The sequence below is a fragment of the Vulpes vulpes genome, chromosome 16 (genome assembly GCF_048418805.1).
Source record: "Vulpes vulpes isolate BD-2025 chromosome 16, VulVul3, whole genome shotgun sequence".
NCBI classification, from domain to species: domain Eukaryota; kingdom Metazoa; phylum Chordata; class Mammalia; order Carnivora; family Canidae; genus Vulpes; species Vulpes vulpes.
In genome coordinates this window covers 51832530-51857731 of record NC_132795.1, presented here as the reverse complement: position 1 = coordinate 51857731, position 25202 = coordinate 51832530, and the positions used below count along the sequence as shown (strand labels likewise).

General features: G+C 57.5%; 1 protein-coding gene across 2 annotated transcripts in view; it reads left to right on the top strand.

The window, feature by feature from the left end:
• The window catches only part of PARVB (parvin beta), a 97761-nt gene extending 76390 nt beyond the window's left edge, over positions 1-21371 (top strand). For both annotated transcript variants that reach the window (XM_072741074.1, XM_072741073.1), the window contains exons 9-13: positions 6326-6387; positions 8896-8964; positions 14436-14537; positions 18413-18485; positions 19690-21371. In XM_072741074.1, the coding sequence (XP_072597175.1) occupies positions 6326-6387; positions 8896-8964; positions 14436-14537; positions 18413-18485; positions 19690-19766 (383 nt within the window). In that variant the 3' untranslated portion in view covers positions 19767-21371. The remainder of the gene's footprint in view (positions 1-6325; positions 6388-8895; positions 8965-14435; positions 14538-18412; positions 18486-19689) is intronic.
• The last annotated feature ends 3831 nt before the right edge of the window (positions 21372-25202 follow it).

The following is a 25202-nucleotide window of genomic DNA, read 5'->3' as shown; positions in this document are numbered from 1 at the left end:
GGGATAAGGAGAGTGTGGTGGGGGTGGCAGGCACGTGTCTGGGATGTGGCAGGTGCTCTCTCGCTGGCCTGGTGGGCTGGTGCCAGGAGGGGGACCCGGCCTAAGGCAGGGCACACATGGCTAATCTAAGAGAGCAAGTAGCGGCGGACGGAGCTTCTTTACAGGATGTACTTTCTTTTCTTTTCTTTTTTAAAGATTTTATTTACTCATGAGAGACACAGAGAGAGAGGCAGAGACACAGGCAGAGGGAGAAGCAGGGGAACCCGATGGGGGACTCGATCCCAGGACCCCAGGATCATGCCCTGAGCCGAAAGCAGACGCTCAACCTCTGAGCCACCCAGGCATCCCTACAGGATGTACTTTCATACGTAGTTTTCCCTTTTTAAAATCACCAGCTTAACACACCTCCTTAGAGTCGGGCAGCCTTGGCTGTGGTCCTGCTGGGCGACCTTTGCGTGCTCCTTCACCTCTCTGTTCAGTGGGATCTAGGGCTGGTGAGAGGACCGGGTGAGATACTGAATGTGGCCCTGGGCCCAGCATGCTTTCTGGCGGTGGCAGCCGTGAGGGTGGGCTGGGTGGTTATTGCTGTTAGTTTTCTGTGTCTGTTCCCAAAGAGCTGTTCCCAGTCCTCTGCAGGAGCCCAGGTTCATCTCAGCAAGGGGGTGGACAGATAACAGGACAGCTTGGGGCAGCTTTAGACCCTTGGGGCGGGGGGGCCCGGCTCTCAGCCACAACCAGAGGCCGGGGGAGTGAAGCTCACTGCTTTGGGGACTATTTCAAAATGGAAAGCCCTCAACACCACCCCTCCCCGCCTCCAAATACCACGTTCAGCAGTGGGCACAGCTGTTCGCAGGAAAAGTGGAAGCCACATGGAAGTTTCCCTGGGTGCCTTTCGAGCCTGCCGACCTGGAGCTGGTCCTGCAGGTGTGGGGGCCTCTGGGGGAGGGGCGCCCTCCTGGTCAGGCTTGGCTACAGGGCTCCGTCCTCTGCAGTTATCGTAGGGACGGAAGGCACAGCACTGCTGTGTTTGAAGAGGGCACATGGCTCTTGGTTTTTGTTCAAACCTCTTTAAGTAGGCCTGAAGCTGCGCTGTGCAAATTCACGGTCTTCAATATTTTTAAGTAGCCATTCAGTCCTTTTTAAGTATCTTTGTTTTTTTTTTTTAAGATTTTATTTATTTATTCATGAGAGACAGAGAGAGAGAGAGAGAGAGAGGCAGAGACACAGGCAGAGGGAGAAGCAGGCTCCCTGCGGGGAGCCCGATGTGGGACTCGATCCCGGAACTTCGGGGTCATGCCCTGAGCCAAGCCGAAGGCAGATGCTCCACCACTGAGCCACCAGTTGCCCCATCCTTGTTATTTAAAAGAAAGGGAGAGGAAAGGAAGCCCTCCCGTGTCGCATTGCTGGGGATGTGGCCCGGCAGTGGGGAGCGCGGGCTGTGGAGGGCAGGTGTCCTGGCAGCGGCCCTGCCCTGTGTGTGAGCCGGGCCATCAGAGCATCACCAGGTGTCTCTGATTCTCTGTGCGATGTCCCGCCCCTGTGTCGCGCTGGCCCAGCTCTAGGTGTGGGGGCCCCAGGGAGCGTCCATGCAGCAGACTGGGTGGGAGCCGGGCCAGCAGCAGGCTCCGGGCTCCGGGCTGGTGACTCTTGGGGGAAGAGCCAGGGTTCACAGCTGCTGTGCTGGTGAACACGAGGGGCATTGGAGCCTTTCCGGGGCGAGGAAGCCCGAGAAGCCGGTGGAGTTGTTATTACTTTATAGGCTCGCCCTGCTGTGAAAGGCCGGCAGGCTGCTAGCGGGTGACAGGCCCCTGTTTCCGCCCCCAGCTTCAGCTTCTGCTAGCGCCCAGGTCCCCGGGGTCCCCAGGCGGGCAGCCTCTGCCGTCACTGGGCCTCTGCTGGTACTTCTCTGGTGGGACCCCCTCCCCGGGGCCCCCTCCAGCCCTTGCCCCTGAGGTTGGATCTCCCCCCTCCTCCCACTGCCCCTGGGTCCTGGTGCCCATCTCTGCCCCTTGAGTTGGGAGTCAGGCTTCCTAAGGCACCCCCTGACCCCACCCTCCCCCTTACGACCCACCTCAGGCTAAACTAAAGCCACAGCCCTTGAGGTGGCCTCCAAGACCCTCAGACCACCCTTGGCACGCCCCTCGCCTCCTCTCGGCCTCCTCACTCCTGCGCTGTCTGCCGCCTGTGGCTCCCCGTTCATCTGAGAGCACGTCCAGCTCGTGCACGAGCAGTGTCCTCTGCTCAGAATGCTCTCCCTCTGGATTCCCTGGTGGCTCACTCCTCAGCTTCCTCCAGGAGGCCCTCCCTGACTGCCCTGCCCACGCCCAGCCTCTCCACTCGCTGCTGCTCACGGGGAGCTGCCACGGCCTGGCAGGCTCGGGGTGCCGGGACACCCTGAGACCCTGGGCCCCTCCTCCTGTCCCTTCATACATGGCTTCTTGAGCTATAAGCATCCTGTGGGCTGGAGCTGTGTCTTCCTCAGCGTGCATCCCCCGTAACCACCAGCCCCGGGCCGCAGACCTCCCGGGAGCTTCCAGAATACCAGGTGGACCCTCCTTGGGCTTTGCAGGGGGTCCCTGTTCTGTGCTCACTCATCACCTGAGCATGCCAAGCTCAGGAGTGGGGGTCGCCCTGCCCCCCCCCAGACCCCCCTCCCCTGAGTCATCCCGTCCTGGCTGAGGTGGGCTGGGAGAGCTGGGAGCTGCTGCCTGATCTCCATGGCAACGGGCCTGCCGGCTGCATCTCCTCCGCAGGCGGCCCCTCCCCAGTCCTGGGCTTCAGGACAGGGGAGAAGTGGGGAGCAGCTCTCCTCCTGTGCCCCAGCTCCGCCTCGGTCTCCTGGTCTCTGCCAGCAGAGCTCGTTCCCCCCACTGCGGCCTGACTGGGCCACCTGTGCCACTCTGGGTCACCGCCCTGGGCCCAGGCCCTCTGAGCCGCCTCTGCGGGCCTCAGGGTCTGCAGCCCTCCCTGGCTTTCTTGTGTTTCTCTTTGCACTTTCTGTTCCCTCTGCCTGGAATGCCCTTCCTCTCCTTGTCCCAGCAAAACCCCCGCTCAACATAAGGCTCCCGTGTGAGGCCGCGCTCAATCCCCTGGCCATTTGTCCCCAGACTTTGGGTGCCTCCAGGGACCGGGCCAATAACACGAATGAGGGATGGGGCCAGAGCATGGAAGGGTCCTCTGCCCCTCAGCCTCTGCGCAGGCCGGCATAGACCTGGGAGTGCACATCCCCAGTTCCACGGCAGGTGTGGATGCCAGGTTGAGTGTGGCTGCAGCCTCCGGTCCCTGCAGACAGGCGGAGTCAATTTATATTTTAAAAGTGTTACTCAAACGAAACAACATTTGGACTGAAATGAGCATCCATGAGGGTCGCACTGGGGCAGACGCTGGCCGGTCCTGGATGATTCAGTCCCTCCCTGTGGACGTCCTGGCTTGTTTTGGGTACCTGTCCTCTCTGTGCTCAGTTTACCCATCTGCCCCCACCCAACCTGGGTCCCTCCCAGGGCTGAGCTGCTCCCTCTTTATCCCCGTGACTGTCCCCAGAGCCTCCAATGGGACATTGGGGTGGAGTGGGGTCAGGGCCCCCACGACACACCTGCCAGGCATGCTCCTCCCTTGATTCTCTGTGAGTTTAATTCTTACACCGGCCATGAGCTAGTGACTATTTTTACTCCTTCTTTATGGAGGAGGGGGAAACAGCTGCTTAGGGAAAGAAACTACTGGCCTGATGTCCTGGGACTTTGAGGTCAGACGACCGGGATCTATGTTCGTTCCTAAGGCCAGGCTTCCTGCAGGGGCGCAGCAGAAGCTCCCTGGCCCCTGGCCCCCGGCCCCCAGCCCCCGGCCGTGCCCTGTGATGTTGGGCCGTGCCCCAGCTGCAGGTCGGGGTGGCTGGGGGCTGGCGGGCCTCCACACCCTCCCGTGCTCCCTGCACGCCTTCGCTCTGTGAGCCCAGCGGTGGCCCAGCTAAATTTACCCGGCTGACGTCAAGCTCTGTTCTGCTCCCAGGGTTTTTCTCAAGCTGCATTTAAAGTTTGTATTTTGCTTTGTAAAAGATTTAGCTTTTTTTTTCCCCCTTAGCAGACTGTCGTACTGAGTATAATCTGACTGAAATGATTATAAAAATAATGTACGGCTGCCTTGGTAGAAAAGCTGGAGGGGGGGCACCCTGCAGGGTCGGGCCTTTTGGTTACTGTTGGCTTTGAGGTGAAGGAAGCTGGGCAGTCCTCCCCCCAAACACGTGCACCCCCACGTATGGGTGTATGCATGCCATACATAACACATGCACATGCATGCAAACCCCCATGCGTGTGTGCGTGTACAACATACATACATAGCCCCCCCATGCGTGTGTGTTTGTGCACCACACACGTACACGTTCCCCACATGGGTGTGTATACACATACCGCACATGCTCACACATACGCAGCCCGTCCCCCTCTCCTGTCCTTTTTGCCTCCCACCTTCCTCACCCCACCCCCAAGGCCAAGGAGGATGTTACCTGGGCTGGGCGGGGCTGTGAGTTGCCTCCCCACACCCTAGACCTTGGACATTGAGCACTTTCCTTTTGGGGCCCAGCTGGTAGGCAGGGCTGGGATGCTTCCTCCAGGAGACCTGGTTGTCTGGCCTACTTGGGTGTCGGCCTGCCTTCTCTCTGATTTCTCCCTCCTTCCCTCCCTCCGTCCCTCCCCTGCATGGACCAGGCCAGGCAGTCCTGAAGCAGGCCCTGGGTCAGCTCTGGTTCTGGGCTCCCCGCCATCTCCAAACAGGCAGTGGAGGCTTCCTACCCTCACCCCATGCAGCCCGGCTGGGCTCCCCAGTCCCCAGACCTGCATGCTGGGGTTTGTCCCCAAGCCCCTGCTGGTAACAGTGGGCCTCTCTGCTGGCCAAGGTCCTCTGAGCACATGGGGAGACAGCTGGCTCCTGGAAGATAGAAGCAGGGGCCATAGGGCCTTCCAGAAGCCCTCCTTTCCCTGTCTACACCACCAGCGACTCCCCACAGCCCCGCATTCACTGCGAGGCTTCGGTATTCCTGCCTGCACTCCAGGCTGCAGTGGGCTCCGTCCTGCCTCCATGGGGCCCCACCACGGCAACCCCAGGCCAGAACCAGGCCCTTGGCTCCCAGCCTGCCCTGCTCCCTCTTACCCCCGAGAGCCGCATTGAGCTGGCCTCCAGTGACCTCATGTTGGAAATGGACAGGATTGATTCTGTGTTGATTTGGAGCCCACAGCTGGGTCCTTGGGTAGCAGAATGGGGCAGGGCTCCCCAGGAAGAAGGAGAATGGGTGGGACATGACGGGTGTCCCCCAAGGAGGGTTCTGGAGAGGAATTCTAGAGCAGAGTCTCCTGGTTTGTTGATTGGTTCTGAGGCAGTGGAGGGAACAAGCGAGACGGTGTTTTCAGCCAGCAAGGAGTTAATAGCCAACAGATGGACAAACGTAGGATGTACCCTCAAGTAGTGATTAAGTGCTATGAGAAGTGTCCCAGGGTCAGCAGGTGTGGGGCACTTTTCTAGACGTGGATGGTCATGGAAGGCCCTTCAGAGGAGTTGACATCCGAGAACAACCTGAAGGAAGTGTGGCAGGTGAACAGCAGGTGCAGAGGCCCTGTGGTGGGCATGTGATGGAGGAGAAGCCAAGAAGCCAGTTAGTGGAGTGAAGTCAGGGAGGGTGCGTGTGTGTTGGGAGCCGGGGGATGGGTTGGTGACTGCCCCCCCTGGGTCCCATCAGCCACAGGAGAGGGAATGAGTTTTATTGTAGGAGTGATGAGAAGCTGTTGAGAGCTTTGGTTAGGGGGCGGAGATGGGGAGGGGCAAGATCGATCCAGGTCTCCAGTGTCCCAGCTGGGAGACGGGCCGGGAGTGGAGGCGTGGGCCAGCCGAGGCGGGAGGCGGCCGCCTGTGCCCGGTGAGGGCCCGTGCGGGGCTGGCAGCCGTGCCATCGGGAGGCGGGCTCAGAGGCGCCGCGCCGGCAGATTCGCTGGTGCGCCCGGAGCGTGGGGACCGAGAGAGGGGGACGGGGGATGCCTGAAGCCGAGGATGTCACGGGGGCGGATGTTCGAGCACCACCCGTGACTTTCATGTTACAAGATAGAAACTGAGAGAGACCGAGACAGCGAGTGAGAAGCATCTTTTCCTTGATTCTGCTCCTCGACCGCACCTGCCCTTGGGTTCTGGCGGAAAAGACGAGGATTCTAGGCGGGTGGGGAGAGTAGGGGCGGGACATCCCCGGGGAGGGGGTCAGAGGCTGCCAGATTCCCGGGTTGGGCCGGGACCGGAGCAACGCCGCGCGTTTCCGTTAACCCGCCTGTCCCTTCACCTGTCCACGCAGAGCGCGACGCCTTCGACACGCTCTTTGACCACGCCCCGGACAAGCTCAGCGTGGTGAAGAAGGTAAGCCCCGGGTCGGGCTGCTAACCCCTGTCTCCAGGCCTCCCCCCAACCCCCGCTTTTTCTTTTTGCAGCATGCACCCCATGCCGGGAAGAAGGTGGGAACGTGTTTGAGATCTCTGAAATGTTTGCCACATGGATGGAAGTGTAATTATAGTCAAAAACGTAACTGCAGCGCATAAAATTAGCACCTTTTAACTCAACATCTCTGCTCCCGGGGTATCTTCCTGCCCACCCGCCCGCTTCTGCTGAGTGAATTAGCCAGCCGGCGCCAGCGCGGCGCTTCGTTCGACTCCAGGCTTTTTCTCAATGCGACAGTGTTTTTGAGTGTGTCAGCCGCTGGCTCTTGCAGGCCCCATTGCCGTGGGGCTGTACTCACGACCTGCCCTGGACATGGGCAGGCCTCTGCTGGCCCAGCTGCTCGGGGCGCCTGTCTGGTCCATTTCCCCGCCACCCAGGAGCGCAGAGGACGAGACCTTCATCAGCCCAGGCAGCCTGCTTGTGGGCTACGGGTGGAAAAAAAAAAACAAAAAAACCCCACAAAACAACAACAACAAAAAACCCCATGTGAACTGAGGCTGTGGAGTCAGGGGCTGGGGAATGATGAGCTTCCAGGGGGAGGAGCTGCCAGGAGGGCTCGTCCTCACCCAGCCCACGCGTCTCAGTGCGGGGAGGCACTTCCCACCTCCCTGTGAAATCCAAGGAGCAGTTGGTCATTTCTGCCTGTGACCTAGGGGAGCGCCCTCTTTGTCTGGCACAATTTCCCAGAACAGGTTTCCTGATGCAGGACGTCTCAGGACCTTTACTATGGTGGCGTGTGTTGGAGTTCTCCCAAGGGAGGACTTGGCAGGAAGCATTTTCCAAACTTGCTTGTCAATGGCGAGATCTGTTTTTTTGTTTTGTTTTGTTTTGTTTTTTTGAGATCTGTTTATCTCATGGTTGACCGTGATCATGGAACCCACTTTTGGAAAATGCTGGTCCAGCCTGGGACAGTGAGATGATTGGTTCTGGGAAGCACGTTGGCAAAAGGCTGACAGCACCACCCCAGTGGTTCTTCTGGGGTGGAGCCGCCTTAGCATCCTTGGGTCGTGAGGGACACACCTTGGGGCCTCCAAGCAGTGCCTCCCGCCCCAAGCCCCTACCCCTTAAACAGCCACAGCTGGCTCCCATTGAGTGGATGCACAAGAAGATTCACATCTGGCTTCCCCACCTATCAACTGGGTGGCCTGAGGCAGAGGATAACCCCTACCTCAGTTTCCCCATCTGTCAGGACCCAGAGGCAGGACCTACCACTCTGTGCAGAGGCCCTGCACACAGTCTACTACATGGTGTTGACCATGGTGTGGCCCATGGCATGGCCTGTCTTTTGATAGATATGATGTTAATTCTTTGAAAAGATGTATTTTGGGCCCGTGGGGACCCCAGTGACAAAACAAAATCCTTTTATTTGCCTGACCGGTGCTTGCTTCCAGCCTGGCCCTTGCCCACCCCCACGTTGACAGTCACCATGTCAGTGGCTCCTTTTCCCCCAGGATAAAAGCAGGAGCACCCTATCTACCCCTCCAGGGTCACCTCCTGCTACATCCAGCTGTGGCCTGAAGATCCCAAGTGTTGGCACATGTGTGCAGGGCCCAAGTGCCCACTCTGCCCACCTCTGCACTCCCGTCTCCCGTGGTGTCACCTCCCTTGGCACCTGCGGAGGTCCACACGTCTCTCCTTGCACTCAGCAAACCTCCCTGCCATCGCATATCTCACACGCTGGGTCCTAGCTCTCGATTTCCTCGCCGCCTCCACCAGGGGCCAAGGTGGAGAACCGTGCCGCAGGCTGTCCAGACGGGGTCCTGTCTTGCTGTCTTCATGGCCCCCACATCAAGCAGAGTGCCTGGCACGTAGTAGCTGCTCAGTAAATTTAAACAGAATGAATAAGGCAGGGCTGGGGTGGTCATGTCCAGGGGTGGGGGTGCGGCTGGCGTGGCATCCCTTCGAAGCTGGGTTTGCTGGCTGAGATGTTCCAGGTGACAAGTTTTAAACTTTGGTTAGAGACGAGACGCTGGGGGCCCTGTTTCGCTGAGATCCAGCTTGCTGCAGGTTACGGAGGCCGATGGTCCCTCCAGGTGGGGGGCGGTGAGCCGGAGCGGCCTCCTGTCATTCCTGTACATCCAGGACGCATCTAACAATGGAGTCCTCTTCCCCTGACGATTGTATCCTTCCTAAGGGCGCTGATTGTTCCACTACAGGATCGGTAAACACGTGTGTGTGGCCGAGCACGTGCGCACGCACACGGGTTGGCCGGGGTTGTGCGTTTTCCTCTGCAGCTGGGATGGCGCGTCAGGCATGGTTGCATGAAGACCAGGGCTCGCTGGATGCATGTGAGCCTTTTATTTTAGCAAACGGAGGAGATCCTGGAAGCGTCTCACAAAGCCGGTGACGGCAAGGGCAGGTCCGTCCGGGTGGGTGGATGGGAGCAGACCGCCTCACTCACGGCTTCCGTCTCTGTCTTTGCCTTGACAGTCTCTCATCACGTTTGTGAACAAGCACCTGAATAAGCTGAACTTGGAGGTGACAGAGCTGGAGACCCAGGTGAGCAGCGTTCCGGGGTGAGGCACCTGCCTGTGGTCTCAGCCTGTGCTCTGATCCCGGGTGGGCCGCCTTGGCCTTCCCTCAGGCCCTCTGTTGTAACGTCCTGGGCTGCTTGGATCACGGTGCCACGGAGGTGGGCGTCCTCACAGCCCTGGAGGCTGGAGTCCCCGACTGGTGTTGGCAGGGCTGCTTCCTCCTGGGGCTCTGGGGGGGCGGGGGAGGTGGGGGCTCCGTGCCAGGCCTCTCCCCCAGCTGCAGGGACGTCTGCTGGGCTGTAGACACCTCACCCGCATCCCTGCCTTCATCGTCACCTGACACTCCCCCCCAATGTCTGTGTGTCGTGTCCAGATGTTCCCCCCCCCCTTTTTTTAAATCAGCTACCCATTCCCCTCTTAAGAAACAATTCATGTTGCTGGGATCTCAACGTGCTTTTATTTTATTTTTTTAAAAGACTTTATTCATTCATGAGACACATACAGTGAGAGGCAGAGACACGGGCAGAGGGAGAGGCAGGTTCCCTGCAGGGAGCCCGATGTGGGACTCGATCCTGGGACCCCAGGATCATGCCCTGAGCCAAAGGCAGATGAGCCACCCAGGAGTCCCGAGATGTCCCCTTTTAGTTAGGACACTGGTTGTGTTGGATTAGGGCCCATCCTGGTGACCTCATCTACCTCCGTCATGAGCATACTTCCTAATAAGGTCACAGTCACAGGTTCTGCGGGTTAGGACTCCAACACTTTTTTTGAGGGGGACCCAGCTGAACCCGTAACACCCTCTGAGACGTCCTGCCACCCCCACCGAAGGGCTGTGGCACGTGCAATTCTTTCAGTCTAGAACGTTCCGTGCCCCCGCTTCTGTTCTCCACGGCCATGCTTACTGAGCAAGTGCTCGCTAAATACCTGTCCAACGAGGGTGCACAAAATATTTCTCCTGCAGCTAGTATATAAAATATACTCCCCCACTCCGCTCAGAGCTAACATCACACAGTGAAAATCTGTTTCAAACGCTCCCCAGGCATCGAAGACAAAACATAATTTTCCCAGGATTAGCTGGATGCTTGAATTCAGAGTCTTTAGACCTCTCGGTGCAGATTCCCTCTAACCCCTAGCCGATCCTTCTTAAACCCCTGGGCGATTGCTTCCGTTCTGTGTCTTGCTTTGCCTTTTCCCATTTGCTTTTCTAATTAAAAAAGTAATTCAGGTTCATTGTAGAATGTCTGAAAATGCAGATAAGCAAAACAAATAAAAATCATCCCTAATCCCAACACCCGGAGATAACGGTGCCGAGGGGTTTTGTTCTGGACCTTTCCTCCACCTGGCTGGCTGATCCTGGACGGCACGGGTCTGTACTGGAAAGCCCAATGGACCGTTTTTAATTAGTATATTCATTGGTGCGTCGTTTGTCGTAGTTTGCGGGCACTGCGCACCCAGCCTCATGACCTGCCGTTGGCTATTTCCTCAGTCCAGGAGCGTCCCAGCCTAAAAATAACGGTTCCCCTTCCTCCCTCCTCGCCGCCTCCCCGCTTCCTCCTCCCCAGACCTAAATGACTGCACCTCATGGTCGGATGTGTGTTCTAGACGTCGTGCGTGCGTGTAGGTGCGTTTTGCAGGTGACCGTGGCTCTCACTGTACAGCTTTTGTGTAACGCGTATTTTGTTTATTTGAGTCTGTGCGCATGATGGCATCTAACCCTCTTCCCTTGCCCAGTCTGTCCGTCCGTACCGGTCACCCCTGAGGACTACCTTCTATTCCGTCCTGAGGCTGGGCCGCACGTCACTAAGCTGGCTCCTCGGGACGGGGCGCATCCCACTGTTGTGATGGGGGGTGAGGGGGCTCTCTTCGTCAGGACGCGCCCCCGGCAGTGGGATCGTCAGTGCAAAGGCAGTGATGCTTCCAGGGCCCGGGGAGGTTTGCCCTTTTGGGCATCCTGGGCCCCGCCAGCCATTCCCAGCTGTCACTACCCCCCCCTTCCCGGGGTGATGCACACACAGCAGCAGTGGTCGCTGGACATCCCAACTGTGACCCTACACCTCGGTTTGCATTGATCGTTATTTGCTCGGCGTCTCCCTTTTTTTCTCCACCACCGCGCTTCAAGGATTATCTTAAAAGTATTTGTAACCACTGGTCCACCAGAAGAGAGATTTTTATAAATAACATGCATCCTCAGGGAGACCTGGGCTCAAAGTCCGGCTGAGGGTGTGTGCATGTGTGTGCGCGTGTGTGACATGCGTGTGTTTTTCCCTCCTTTTTAAAACCACTCCTGTAGGGACACCCGAGTGGCTCAGCAGTTGAGGGTCTGCCTTCGGCTTAGGGCGTGACCCTGGGGTCCTGGTGTTGAGTCCTGCATCGGGCTCCCCACAAGGAGCCTGCTTCTCCTTCTGCCTGTGTCTCTGCCTCTCTCTGTGTGTTTCTCATGAATAAATAAATAAAATCTTTAAAAATAAGATAAAACAAAACCACTCCTATATTCTGGGCAGCTTTCTAGCTCTGCGCCACTTGGGCCGGTTACTCCGTGTCTCTGCACTTCTCTCCTCATGTTGAGGGGGCAGCAGATATGGGGGGGGGGGCTTGATGGAGGTCATACCCTTGCAAGCTGGGCATTGCCCTGGGAGCCGTGGGAGCTGTGGGGTGTCCGTGGGGTGTCCGTGGGGTCTGAGCAAGGGCACGCCCCTGCCTCATGACAAATGTGTGCTCTCCTGAGTGTGAACTAGAAGCGTCCAGCCCGTGGACTGATAAGCCGCCAGCTGGGCCTGGCTCCCACCCTCCCCAGCACCCCTCTCCCTGCCACGCCTTCCTCTGCAGCCCCCATCTCTCCCACCACCCGGGCACGGCAAGGCCGTGGGAGGGAGCAGAGGCTCTCTGTCCCGCTCGCCTCCCTGCAACTCCTGGGCAGTTTGGTAGGGGCAGGATATTCATTCACGGATGTCCTGGAAATGGGTCAACGCTGACAATTGAGCTGGTTTCGTTGGGCCTGCAGGGGCCGTGTCACCGGGGGAGTCTGGCCAGCACACTCTTCCTGGAGCACGGTCGGGGGGGAGCTGCTGCATGGAGGGGACGTGGTTTTAAAAAGCCCTCTGATCTCCCTAAGGAGATGAGTAATGTGGCTTCCTCATGGTGTGGATGCATGACACCCTTGCCATGCAGACGTGGGGCATTCACCAGTCAGATCACGTTGGACCAGGGCCTGGAACACTCTCCTCGGAAGGATGGTGTCCCTCTGCCTTGGGCTTTGTTTCTTAGCTGCCCTTCCCCTTTCAACTTGGTGATACTGGATGTTTCTGATTTTGACTTTACATCTTTAAATTGGAGGCCTTGGTGGCCTGCCTGGATGGGGGAAGGAGCTCTTGTTTTTTTCTTCTCTTTTAAAGATTTTCTATTTATTTATTCATGAGAGAGAGAGAGAGAGAGAGGCAGAGGGAGAAGCAGGCTCCATGCAGGGAGCCCGATGCTGGACTCGATCCTGAGTCTTCAGAACACACCCTGGGCTGAGGGCGGCGCTCAACCGCTGAGCCACCCGGGCTGCCCCTATTTTAATTAATTTAAGCATTTTGTAGATGTAAGAGTTTTGGCACTTGGTTACATAATAGTATGAAAGTTCTTAACATGGTAAATTTTATGTATGCTTTATCTCAACTAAAAAAGAAGTCTGCATAAGCCAGATATGAAAGGATAAATATTGTACAGTGTCACTTATGTGAGGTCCCCGAAAGGAGGCAAATTCAGAGACAGAGAATAGGGTGTGGACACCAGGGGTTGGGTGAGAGGTTTGGGGGAGTTTGTGGTTTTTTTTGTTTGTTTGTTTTTAAGATTTATTTTATTTATTTATGATAGAGAGAGAGAAAGAGAGAGGCAGAGACACAGGAGGAGGGAGAAGCAGGCTCCATGCTGGGAGCCCGACGTGGGACTCGATCCCAAGACTCCAGGATCGCGCCCTGGGCCAAAGGCAGGCGCTAAACCACTGAGCCACCCAGGGATCCCCGGAGTTTGTGTTTAATGGGCATGGAGTCTCAGTTTTGCAAGATGATGAGAGTTCTGGAATGGACGGACGGATGAATGGATGGATGCACACAGTATGAATGGACTTAATGCCACTCACCTGAATACTCAAACATGTATAAAATGGGAGATTTCACATTATGTATATTTTACCATAGTAAAAAACAAAATAAGTCTGCAACATTCAAACGAAAATATAGGGACGCCTGGGTGGCTCAACGGTTGAGCGTCTGCTTTCAGCTCAGGGCGTGATCCTGGAGTTGCTCATGAATAAATACATAAAATCTTTTAAAAAAAGTCTAGGTTTAATAGGCACATGCAGCCAGGGACAGTCATATTGGATGACACCATTTCAGACATTGGGAGGCTGGGGTCCTCACAACTACTGGGCCTGCAGTGGACCCCAGCAGGGCTCAGCCCCTCAGAGATGCCATCTGCCCTCTGGGTGCGGACTGTACCTTGGTTCTCTTGTCCCCTCGGGCAATTTGCTGTGTCCTCACTGGTCTCCGTTGCTTCACCTTTAAAGGAAGTAGCTGCTCCCTGGTTTATTGGGGGTGGGGAGGGCTATCTGCCAAAGAGCTGGGTCTTTTGTTTTAGATTCCTGGTCCCTCTCCTGTGGGTGGGAGGTGCTGCTGGGCCAGGTGGCGGGGAGAGGGGTCTTTTTTTTTTAAAAGATTTTAATTATTATTATTATTCATGAGAGACACACAGAGAGAGGCAGAGACCCAGGCAGAGGGAGAAGCAGGCTCTCCACTGAAGCCCGCTGTGGACTCGATCCCAGGACCCCGGGATCACACACTGAGCCAAAGGGCCACCCAGGTACCCCAGGAGCGAGGTCTTGATTGAGGGCTGCAGCCTGCAAGGCTTTCCCTGCCCCAGTGCTGCCCAGTGTTCAGGGTCTAGCTGGGATGGACACTAGATGCTCATCTAGATGGACACACAAAGGCTTATTGTCACCAGGCTCAAGCATGGAAACACCTCGTCCAGCACTGAAGAAAGTGCTCAGGAGCTGACAAAATGAGCATGGGAAACAGGGCAGCAAACCCCAAACCAGAACCTAGGGCACCCTGCAAGTCATGAGTGGATCCCGCCAGCTGCCAACACCCATGACATGCTTGCCATATGCGGGGTGCTCCCTGTTCCCTTCTTGCCGGATCCTCATGCCAACCCAGAGAGAGGGAACCAGTGTTACCCCGAGGTAAGTCCTGGGGAGATGGACCTCATGGCCAGGCTGTCCGGATCCAGAGCCGTGGCCCCATCCCCGTGGATGCGCTCCAGCCCCAACCACATGTGTGGCCACGTCCAGTCCCGAGCCACATGCTTCTCACCCGGGTCCTTCCTTCAACTAATTGTGGGTTCCTGCCTGCATGAGGCACGGATTTCTGACATGAAAACATTCTCCTTCATTTGAATGGGTGCAGAGCATTCACCACCTCCATGTACAGCCCAGACACATCACCGCGTGTTTCTCTGTAGTTTGCAGATGGCGTGTACCTGGTTCTGCTCATGGGCCTTCTGGAAGACTACTTTGTGCCCCTGCACAACTTCTATCTGACCCCAGACAGCTTCGACCAGAAGGTACGTGTGTGTGGTCTCCATCCTCAGAGCAGCCCCAGGTGTCTTCACTAAAGTGCGCAACCTAGATTATCCCCCGGTGGCTCTTCTTGGGGCTCTGGCTGGAGTCCTCCAAGAAAAAGAAAAAACAAAACAAAAAACTGCCCCACAAATGGTCCTGCAATTAGACACAACCCAACCCTCAGCAGTAGACATAAACCCAAGTGTCCTGTGCCACATTCTCTTGGGGTCTTTCACCATGAGACGGTACCATTTTTAATCACTGTGGTCGGACGTCTGTAGAGTTGCGAATCCTTCTCCTGTTTGTTGATGTGCATGTGTCACCTCTGGTTCTCCCGGCGAGGTCCACCTCCCCAAGTGCTCTTCTCAGTGGTAGCACAAAGCCCCACAGCTCTGAGGCCACTGTCTCCCTGTCTCCCCTACTCTTGGACAATTAACTCATTTCTGGGGTTTTCCCCCCTTGAAATAATAGGGCATCTCCTCAAATATAGACATATATATCCATTCCTGTGAATTTTCTAGGAACATCCCCCACAATGGGATCGTTTGGGTCAAAGGGTGCAACCTCTGAATTCGGGTTGCCGCATCTCATGTTCACTGCGTGTGACCGGGTGTTTTGCCCACTGCTCGGGGCCTCCCCAGAGTTCAGCCTATGCAGACAGTAGTTAGTGCGTTGCCTTTAGAAGCTTGGCTTATGCACGATCTGTATTGCTTTGGACTCACGGGCATCTGTCACTTGATTTTTCCCAAAGTGCTAGACCCATGAGTCAGAGAGGCCGACGATGCAAGCGGGTGGCGGCTGCCAGAGAAACATCCGACAGTGGGGCCAGTGTTTATCAATCTGCATACTTCTGGCACCTTGCAGGCAGCTTGCTTGTGGCCAAATTGTTCTTGCCTCGCCTGCTGAGATGGAATCAGAACAGAGTAGAGAGGTCCTGGCACATTTGAGCCGTGGTGAATGCAGAGAGCTCGAGCCAGGGGAACGAGCAGAACTCCCATTAGGAGACAAGGGCGCCTTTGCTGTCGTTCTGGAAACGAGCACACAGCTGATGTGGCGAAGAGGCTCGTGCGTTTCCAGGCCTGACCTGGCTGGTGGCAGAAGCATCGTGTGGGAGAGAGATTTCTTCCTTTGTTCAAATTAATAACAATGCTGGCAGCAGCGGTGAATTGAGCCAAGTATCTGGATCTGGGTTTCTTCCCAGGATGAGACTGTGCACCTGGTGGGGGCAGGGGTGCCCTCCCTCCGCCTCCGGCCTTATTCCCTTTGCAACAGGGCTGAGAGTTTTTGTTGGTTGCTGCCCTGGCCTGGGAGGTGCGGGAGGCCTAATGACCATCTCCAGAGCCATGGAGGGAAGGCTGCTTTAGGGGACAGCGTCCAGCGTGTGTCCAGTGGCCCATTCACCCTCATGAAGGGGATGCCCTGGGGGTGGGGGTGGCTCTGCGGGCAGCCGGAGCTCTCCTTGGGGAAGATGCTAGAATTCCGGTGGATTCTTAACCAGCTTCCTGGTCCCTCTTGGGGGAGCGATGCTCATCATAAGAGTCACTGGCAGGTTCTTTGCAAGCTTATCCTCTTTATTAGCCTCCTGGCATCACGAGCTCACGGGCAGTGGCGTCTCCCCGATGCGTAGACCTGAAATCGCTCCAGGCCGGTCCCTGCACCCGAGCTCTTGGGCGCTGCCTGCAGCTGTGGCAGGACGGTGGGGGCTGCTGGGGTCCACCCACTAGCTGTCTTCTGGGGGTGCAGGCTCCGTGGGGGCGTGTCTGCTCCGACGCTGGGAGCTCTGCGTTTCCAGAAGGGAGGGCACTGAACGTCCTCTGAGCGCAACAGAAGATGGGCCCGGGGCTACTCTCCCCACACGGAGTGATGACCTGTGTTTTTAAACAATTGCCCTGGATTTAAAAAACAATGAGACCAGACAGGTCGGACGTCCGTCCTAGGTTGCTGCACACGGACAAACGGCGCTCTGTGAGCTTTCTGGCTGGAGTCCTCCAAGAAAAAGAAAAAACAAAACAAAAAACTGCCCCACAAATGGGGCAGTTTGTGTTTTATCGTCTTACTCAGTGGGAGCCACTTTGCTGAGTACCTTGTGCCCATTGATCATCTTTCTGGAAGACTCCACAGCGTCCCTCTCTCTGGGGAGCGGAGACTCCGCTGGTTCGTGCCGGCAAATACAAGGAAAGGCTTTGCATTCCGTCCCCTCATCATATTCCCTCCCTGGGGTCAAGGATCCGCCCCTGTTCTGGAAACTTCTATCCTTCCATCGCCTGGCCAGATTTTCAAAAATCCCATGAATTGCAGAGGGCAAGGATTTCAGGGTGTCCTGGCTGGGTGCTGGTTCCCAGGGGTGGCTTGGGGCCTGGTCCCCTCGGGTCTGGGGAGCTCTTTGCTGTTCTGGCTGCACTTTTCCAGGCGCCTGGGGCCAGGGGTCGGCGGAGGTGAGGGTGCCTCTGGGATGAGAGCAGGGCGGCCAGGACTTCCTGCCTGGCGGTTTGCTCAGAGTGAGAAGAAAGCAGAGGGAAGCCTGGGCAGGGCAGGTGTGGGGTTTCAGGAGCCCGACCTGCTCAGAGCCGAGCACTTTACCAGGAGCCAGCTCTCCTGTCCTCACCCACCTCGGCCCCGGGACTGCCTCCAAAAAGCAGCCTTGGCGCATCCCCACCGCCCCTCCTCCGGGCCAGGCCGGCTCCCTGCACCCAGGCGTCTGACACCCTGCGTGGCATTCCCACTTGGCCCTCGGGAACGGCCCAGGATCCCCCTGCCCCCTGCGTCTGGTCACGTGCAGCCCCGTCCAGGGCTGGGTGCAAGGGGCCTGTCCCCACACGGGGTCCCTCTGAGCACCACCTGCCCAGTGCTGGTGCCGTCGAGGGTCCTGGAGGCCACTATGCCATCCCTGAGCTCCTGTGCGGGGGTGGGGTGGGGGTGGGGGGAGTGGGTGGGAAGGGTTGATCAACTGCAGGTTATTTTGTCAAACATCATTTTCCTGGTTAATTATTAAACTACAAGTAAAATGCCCATATTTCTGGTTCATTTACACGGAAATCGTAAAGATATTACTGTTGAAAGAATATTTGATTACTAAGGGCCCCAGGGTCCTCTCTAGCTCTGACTCCATGATTTATTTCATTTTCTGGTGCCCCCCCAACCCCACCCCCTGACAGCCTTTGCTCCCAGCAGATGGCTGGCTGTGATGTGGTTGGTCTCCTGGCGTCCCTGTGATTCAGGTGGATAAATGCAGCAGAGAAGGTGTTATTTTAAACCTCTTTAGAAGCTGTTAGCAGAATATAAGCTTCCAGCATCCTCGTGGGCTGAGTGGTACCTTTCATTTCGGGGAGAAGTCGGGGGGTGGGGCGGGCATCCATCTTCCTGTGACATCTGGTAAGTCGAGGGCAGAACCAGGGTCCTGCCACCTGCAGCCACCACCGGGCTGACTTCCGTTCCAGCAGGGTCCCTGGTACCTGGGCCACCACTGCCCTTGAGCGGGATGTCCTGCCCGCAGCTGTGCATACGCGGCTCTGTGAGGCCCTCCCAGCGCACGGTGGGCAGGCCGCGCTGTGCTGGGGACAGTGCGGAGCTCTGGGTGCTTCTGGGAAGTGACGTCCTTTCCGGTCCTTGGCTTCCTTGTCTGTGAAAGTGCCAGAGTCACTGTCACTTCTCATTGTGTGGCCTGTGGCAGAGCAGACGCTCGGGGACCCCAGGGCCCTCGAGGGCAGGCTTTGTGCCTTCACCCCTGCATCTCTCTGAGCTGCCCCCGGTCACTGGTTGAGCGGAGTAAGGACCGTCTAGTAAACATCTTCGCCCTACACCCCTGCCCAGCCGGCGCCCTGCACTGGGCCCGTTGGGGCCTGTGGATGTACTGATTCTGCTCTCGCTGCCCTGGCAGGTCCACAACGTGGCGTTTGCCTTTGAGCTGATGCTGGACGGAGGGCTCAAGACACCCAAGGCTCGGCCTGAAGGTAACGTCCGGCCCCCGCGCCCCCTGTACTCTTAGCTTCAGGGACCCAGGAGGACTGTGCTGGCAGAACCACTGTCGCTGGTCACTAGTAACCGCTTGACTCGGAGGACGTGACCTCTGCCCACGAGCCTCGGGATCTGCACACCCTGCAGGTGCCAGCACTCAGGCTAGAGATGCTGTTTCACACCTTGAGAGGGTATGAAAGGCTTGCCACAGTTGGACGAGTGTCATGCTATGTCCCTGATGGCCAACAAAGGGCAGTGCTTGTGAGCAGGGACGAGGCACGGTCATGCTGCGTGTGGGTCTGAGCAGCAGCGGGGAGCCCCGGGGAGCCCCGGGTGCACGTGTGAGCCCTTGCATTCCCCCTGAGTCGGTAAGCTGGTCGACAGGCCGTCTCTTCTGGGTGAGTCTTGGTCTCCTTTACAAAATGGAGAGGCAGGAAGGAACCAGCTCCCTGCGCCAGCTCCCTGTGCTTCCCTCCGGCTCTGGGCAGAGGCTGGAAATGCACTCTGGGACCAGGTACAAGGACGCCTGTCAGTTCACGGCAGCTGCTCGGCAGCCTTCCTCTGTACGGGGTGCTATGTCTTGCTCTGGGGGTGAGTGCCTGCAGGGGGAGAGCATGGTGTTCATTCTGTGGCCAGAGAAGGGCCTTTGGCCTCATCTGGTCCGATGGGCCAGTTTCACCGGTAAACAGGTGGAGGCCCAGAGCAGGGAAGGCACTTGTTGGCTAAGTCATAGGGCAAGTGAGGAGGAGACCCGGGTGCCCTTCCCACCAAAGAAGGCAGCCTGGACTTGACGGGCCGAGGGTCCTGCTGTGGGCCGCACCATGTAGCCCATCGCTTGGCCTTGAGGGTGCAGGAGAGGGCAGCAGCCCTGGCCCCACCCTGCCCCAGAAGGCCTGCGCTCCGTCCTGGCACAGGTTGGTGCTTGGCTGTTGGAGATCCCACAGCACATAGACACCATGGGTCGCCAGACTTGCCGGACCCACGTCCTAGAAGGGATGCAGGAGGAGCAGCCCTGTCCTGGCCATCCCAGGGGCTCACTCAGGGGGCTAGCGGCCTGGGGCCTCTCAGGGCCACTCGGGATGGCACCACCCAGGGGGTCGGTCTTTAACCCGAAGTGCTTTAACCCCATGCCTCCTGCACACCAGCACCAGGGCTCAGGTCCTCTCGCCTCTCCAACGGCGCCTCTCTTTTCTTCCACAGATGTGGTGAACCTGGATCTCAAATCCACCCTGAGAGTTCTTTACAACCTGTTCACCAAATACAAGAACCTGGAGTGACAGCAGTGAGCCGCAGAGCCTGTGCCGGGCGTGCAGGCCTGGCCTCCCCCACCCCACCCCACCCCATCCCACCCCACCCCTGCTCCACCGGCCTGTTTGGGTCATTGCTCATAAGCTCCGTAGTGTAACACACAGTGGGCAGCATCCTTTAAAATGCAGGGTTTGGCACCCCCCGGTGCTTGCGTGAGGCCCCATGGGTGCTCACGGGACACTAGTCAGCCCTGATCCCACCCAAATCCCCCAGCCTGTGGGAGGGGCGCCCCGCAAGCCTTTCCACGGAGGAGTTAACGACCGCGGGTGATCACAGCAGCCCCGACCGCTCTGCAGGAGCCATGGGTCAGCTTGACCAGTGCAGGCAACTCTCCTTGGAAGCAAGGCCTTTTTAGTAAAAAGCGTTTTGTAGTTTTAAAAACTCCCCTCTAAAGTCCCAGAAGCTTCTGATGGGATGGGAGGGCCTGCCCCACATTCTGTCTCTTGATCAACCAGTATTCTTTTCATTTACCTTTTGCACAAACGTCTAAGACCCGGGTGACCCTCAACTGCCACTGCGTGGGAGGCAGGATTTGCTGAAGCGATGTTGGAGGGGGGTTTTTTTGGTGTTTTTGTTTTGGGTTTTTGTTTTTGTTTTTTTGGTGACAGCCAAGTGGGCTGCATCAGGAGCCAGATCTAAAATGTCGCTTGACACATCTCAGAGGCCCTGTTTGGGAATCGATGCATTTTTAAGCTTTTAAAAAACGGAGTCTCTCCATTTGCAGGGGCTGCTGTAACAAAATGGGGGCTTAGACGACAGGAAAACAGGACTGTGTTGTCTCCCAGCGGCGGAGGCCCGAAGCCCAGCATTGAGGCAGGGCTGGTGCTGCCGGAAGACCCTCTCCTTGGCTTGCAGGTGGCCATCCCTCCCCCGTGTCCTCCCTCTGTCCCTGGCTGTGTCCTAATCTCCTCTTATAAGGACACCAGCCATAGGGATGAGGGCCACCCATGTGACCTCATTGTAACGTCCTGGCCTCTGCAAAGACCCCATCTCCAAGTATGGTGACATTCTGAGGTGCTCAGGGTTAGAGCTTCAACATATGGGTTCCGGGGGACACAGTCCAGCCCTTACTGGGGGGATACGAAATCTTCATCTCCCTCCCCTGCAGCGTGGCTTTCTGGAACTCTGCTGGCATCTCCCACTGGGTACTCTGGAAAGGGATGCTCTTGGTCCCCTCCCCTACTCACCTTGGCTCAAGAGAGATGGGGGGGGGCCTCCCCTCTGCTGAGGAGGGCACCTGCACTTGTCACTGCACCTGCAGCGCCCCCGCCGGCAGCCTCCTCCCTGGGCTCAGCATTTGCTGCCAAGCAGGATGGGCCTTTCTCATCTCAGATTTTCACCTTCCCGCTGTCGATCGGAGCTGTTGAGCTGGTTGTTAGTATTAAATCGAACACGCTCGCGACTCAGGAAACCCTTTACTGTTGTGTCTCAGCTCTACAGCCGCCAGGCTGGCGGGAGTTTCCAAATAACCGTTCTGATGGAAGTGGTTTCCCAGCAGGGGCAAGAAATAATTAAAACAGTATTACGGTGTCTCTTTTGGGATGCGGTGACATTAAAGGGCCACTTTGACAAAATAGCCAAGGCTGGAACGTTCTCTGCTGACTTCGTCACACACATAGAATCCCAGCCGGCCCCCAGAGCCGTGCGGCGTTCACAGGCGGGCCTGGCAGGGCTGTGTCCACCCCTGGGGGCCCAGGGGGGGCGGAGAGGGCGGGGGAGACCGCGTTTGGAACGAATGCAGTCTCGGGGTGTTCAGCCCAGGTGGGCAGCTCTGGCGGCTGCGAGGGGAGGCAGTGGTGCTGCGCGGCGGGGAGCTCCTCCTGGCTGGGCAGGGAGCGCACGGCAAGCCCTCTGTGCTCCTGGGAGGAGGGTACAGCGGATCCCGAGATGTGGGCCGACGTGAACAGGCGCAGCTGCCTCAGTGCCGACTGTTGAGGGCCACGGCACCAGCAAAGCGTGTGATCTGTGTTCCAACCTGGTTTTATTCAGGTTGGTTCAGAGGTGGCAGGTCTGCCTTCTGCACACCTGCCAAGGCCCCTGCGCCGTGTGCTTCTCACCCCCCTCCCTTCACTGTCCGCTTTCAATCAGCTCAACACGAGGCCTGGACATTCGCCCCCTGGCATGTCTGGGCATCTTCTTGGGGGTAACCTCTACAGCAGAAGCCTCTTCCTTGACCCTGGAAAGTTCTAGAACCTTTCCTTCTCCATTGACCCACATTTTCAGTGGATTGTTTTTCTGTCGGTGGGGGGTGGGGGGGTGGGGGGGGTGGGGGGGCAGGGGGTCCTCCGCAGGACCTAAGTGACAGCGAGAGAATTTGCGCCCAAGTGGCGCTGGCTCAGGGTTAGGGGCCCCGAGCGTGGGCCCAGGTGAGGGTAGCGAGATGGTCACCTTTTATCCTCCTCTGAGTGGCTGTTTGAGTCCCCCCTGGCCATGGGGAGGCTGCTTGCAGCTTTGCTTCCCCTGCAACAACTATAGGATCTTATGCACGTGGAGCCCCGAACCCATGGGCCCGCATGTCCTTATTGGAGGTGATAAAGAGTTGGGTTTTTTTTTTAGATTTTATTTATTTATTCATGAGAGACACAGAGAGGCAAAGATACAGGCAGAGGGAGAAGCAGGCTCCCTGTGGGGAGCTTGATGCAGGGATCCCAGGATCGCAGGGAGCATGCCCTGAGCCACCCTGGTGCCCCACGAAGAGCTGTTTTTTAAAGGAATGGAACAGTTTTTTCGCCCCCTTTTGTGTGCCCCTGTTTCATTGTCTTTTTAACTGTTTTAAGCAGTGTTGCCATTGGATTTCTGAATATTGAATGAAAGCCACTAAACCCTTGGTGGTGGTGCCAACGCCGCCCCCCTGACTGGCAGTGGGAAGCCGAGGCTCTGCCTCACTGCCCCGACGCCGGAGACTTGGTTAGGAAAGTGCAGGGTGGTGCGGACAGTGAGCTGTTATTTGTTCCTTTTTTTTTTTTTTTTTTCTGTTAATGTTTCTAATAAAGAACCTGAGAGCACGAGGCTGTGCGCTGCTTGTGTCTGGTTTTGCTTTCATGCACTTAGTGGTCAGTGATTGTGCCAGCCCAGGGCTTGGGCCCGGGACGTGCGAGCTCCAGGAGCTTCCAGTGACACCGGGAAGTGGGCAGAGGAGCTGGCTCGCAGCCCGGTGTGGGTGGACAGGCCCCGCGTGTGTTGAGGCCGAGGCCTTCCTGGGTGGGAGCCACAGGGAGAGGCGGGGGCAGAGTCACCGCGGTGGGTGAGCAGGAACACCGAGCAGTGCTAGGCCAGTCCGCCTGCTTGCCTGGATCCAGCGTGGAACGCGACGTGCCAGCAGGCCGGTTGCGCAGGCTGGACGGTGCTGCTCCAGGGAGGTTGCGCGCTCCTGGTGCTGCAGGGCAAGGGGCCCAGGTGAACCCCGGCGGCGGCCAAGGCTCTGCGGTCCTCGCTGGCCCTGCTGCAAACCTTCCCTGCACAGGTCACGGTGGGGTGGGGGGATTCAGGTGCCTCGGACATGTTAAAATTGTCACTTAAAGTATCGCTAACCTGGAGAGCAAGGCCTCGGTGCTTTGAAAGTACTGAGCATCCCAAAGTGCTGCTGGCAAGTACCCAGCTCTGGGGAGACACCGGGTCCAAATCCGCTTCGTCCCCGTGTGACTGCTGGCCAGCGAGTCCTCCCTCCCTCTCCACGGTGGAACATTCCCCCCCGAATCCATCATCCCTCCTCGCTTAAGATCTGCCTCCCTCGACTGGTAACAAATCCTGTATTAATCTAGGTTCAGATGCAGATCACCAGAGTCGCCGTAGTTGCTTGCACAGGAAGGAGTCGAATACTGGGAATGAGGTGGCCCCAGAGCCCAGGAAGGCTGGAGCTGCAGGCCGGGGACAGACCTCCGGCCCCAAGGCCTCTTCTAGTGACACTGCAGCGCCGGCTGCCTCTGCTGTGACGGGGGGCTGCTGAGTGGCCGCCTGCACTCAGTGCTGGGGTCAGGTTTTCTCCGACCAGCCTCCTGGTCCATCCTCCCATGTCTGCTGCCCTGGCCTCGCCGGCTGCCTGGCCCGGCTTTCTTGCCGCTCGTTTCCCCCTGGGGTTTGGCCCTGGCAGGAAGGAGTGTGGGGGAGAGCAAGCGAGGGTCGCTCGTGGGTCGGCGTGCCCCCCTCTAGCGCAGCCCCTTGCTGGTGGCCGGCTCAGGGCCTCAGTGGTCTCTTTCTGGGCTCTGGTGTCCGCTCTGGCCTCTGCCCCGTTGGGCTGTGGAGGGTGACAGCTCCCTCGTGTTGCTAGGCTCGGGGCGCAGCACCGTCTCCTCAGGTCCCCTTAGCCCTGACCCAACAGGTGCTTTATTAAACTCCTCAGGTTCCCCATTCGGACATGCTGTCCCTGCTGGGACCTGGCAGGTGCACCTGCCCCCAGGGCCACGCCGTGTCCACCACGCTTGCCCAAGCCAACTGGGGTGTGGGCCCGCTGCTTCCCGCCCCCATGTGCCACAGACCCCGGGCTTGCAGGGGGGTGTTGGGAGGGCAGAAACTGAATCCTGCCCCTCTGTGTCTTCCTTTGCCCCGAGGCCGGCTCCCGTAAAATCAAAGCCCTTAAAACTCTACTTCATCATCGGTTAACTCTCGGCGCTGGTAACATCACTCACACTTTTTGTCATTTTTGTAGCTTCATGGGAACGCGTTCCATGCTCCCAGGCACCCTTGGTCCTGCTTCCTACCCCTCTGCCCCGTTCCTGCCTGTTCTGTCAGCAGAGAAAGGGTGCTCGGCTTGCTGGCCCCTCGGCCCTGTCACTGCTGCCGTGAACACTCACAATGTGGTGAGGAACCCTACCGACGGCCTCTTTTAGATCAGGCTGTTCGGGAAGGCTTCCTGAAGGAGGAGGCGTTTAAGCTGATGATACAGATGAGGACTTAGCCACTTTCAAAGCTGGGGCAGGAGCCTCTAGGCAGAGGAAACCGTAAATGTGAAGACCCTGAAACAGAAGACGTGGTGCTTTCAGGAAGCAGAGGCGGTCAACACATGGCTGAGAGGCTTGGGGACAGGAATGGAGATCTAGCCAGCAGGTGCATCAGGACATGTGCTGTGCTGGACAGAAAAGATTTTGGAGTTTTTGTTGTAATTGTTTTTGAAGATTTTATTTATTTATTCACAGAGACACACAGAGAGAGGCAGAGATACAGGCAGAGGAAGAAGCAGGCTCCCTGCGGGGAGCCTGGTGTGGGACTCAATTCCAAGACCCCGGGATCACATCCTGAGCTGAAGGCAGATGCTCAACCGCTGAGCCATCCAGGCGTCCCATGGGCAGAGTAGATTTTATTTAAGAGCAATGGGATGCCAGTGGTGGGTTTTGATGGTCTGGGACGTGAGCCTCCTGGGCAGGGCTGAGGTGTAGAGGGCAGCAGCTACGGGGTCGGGGTGGAGTAAG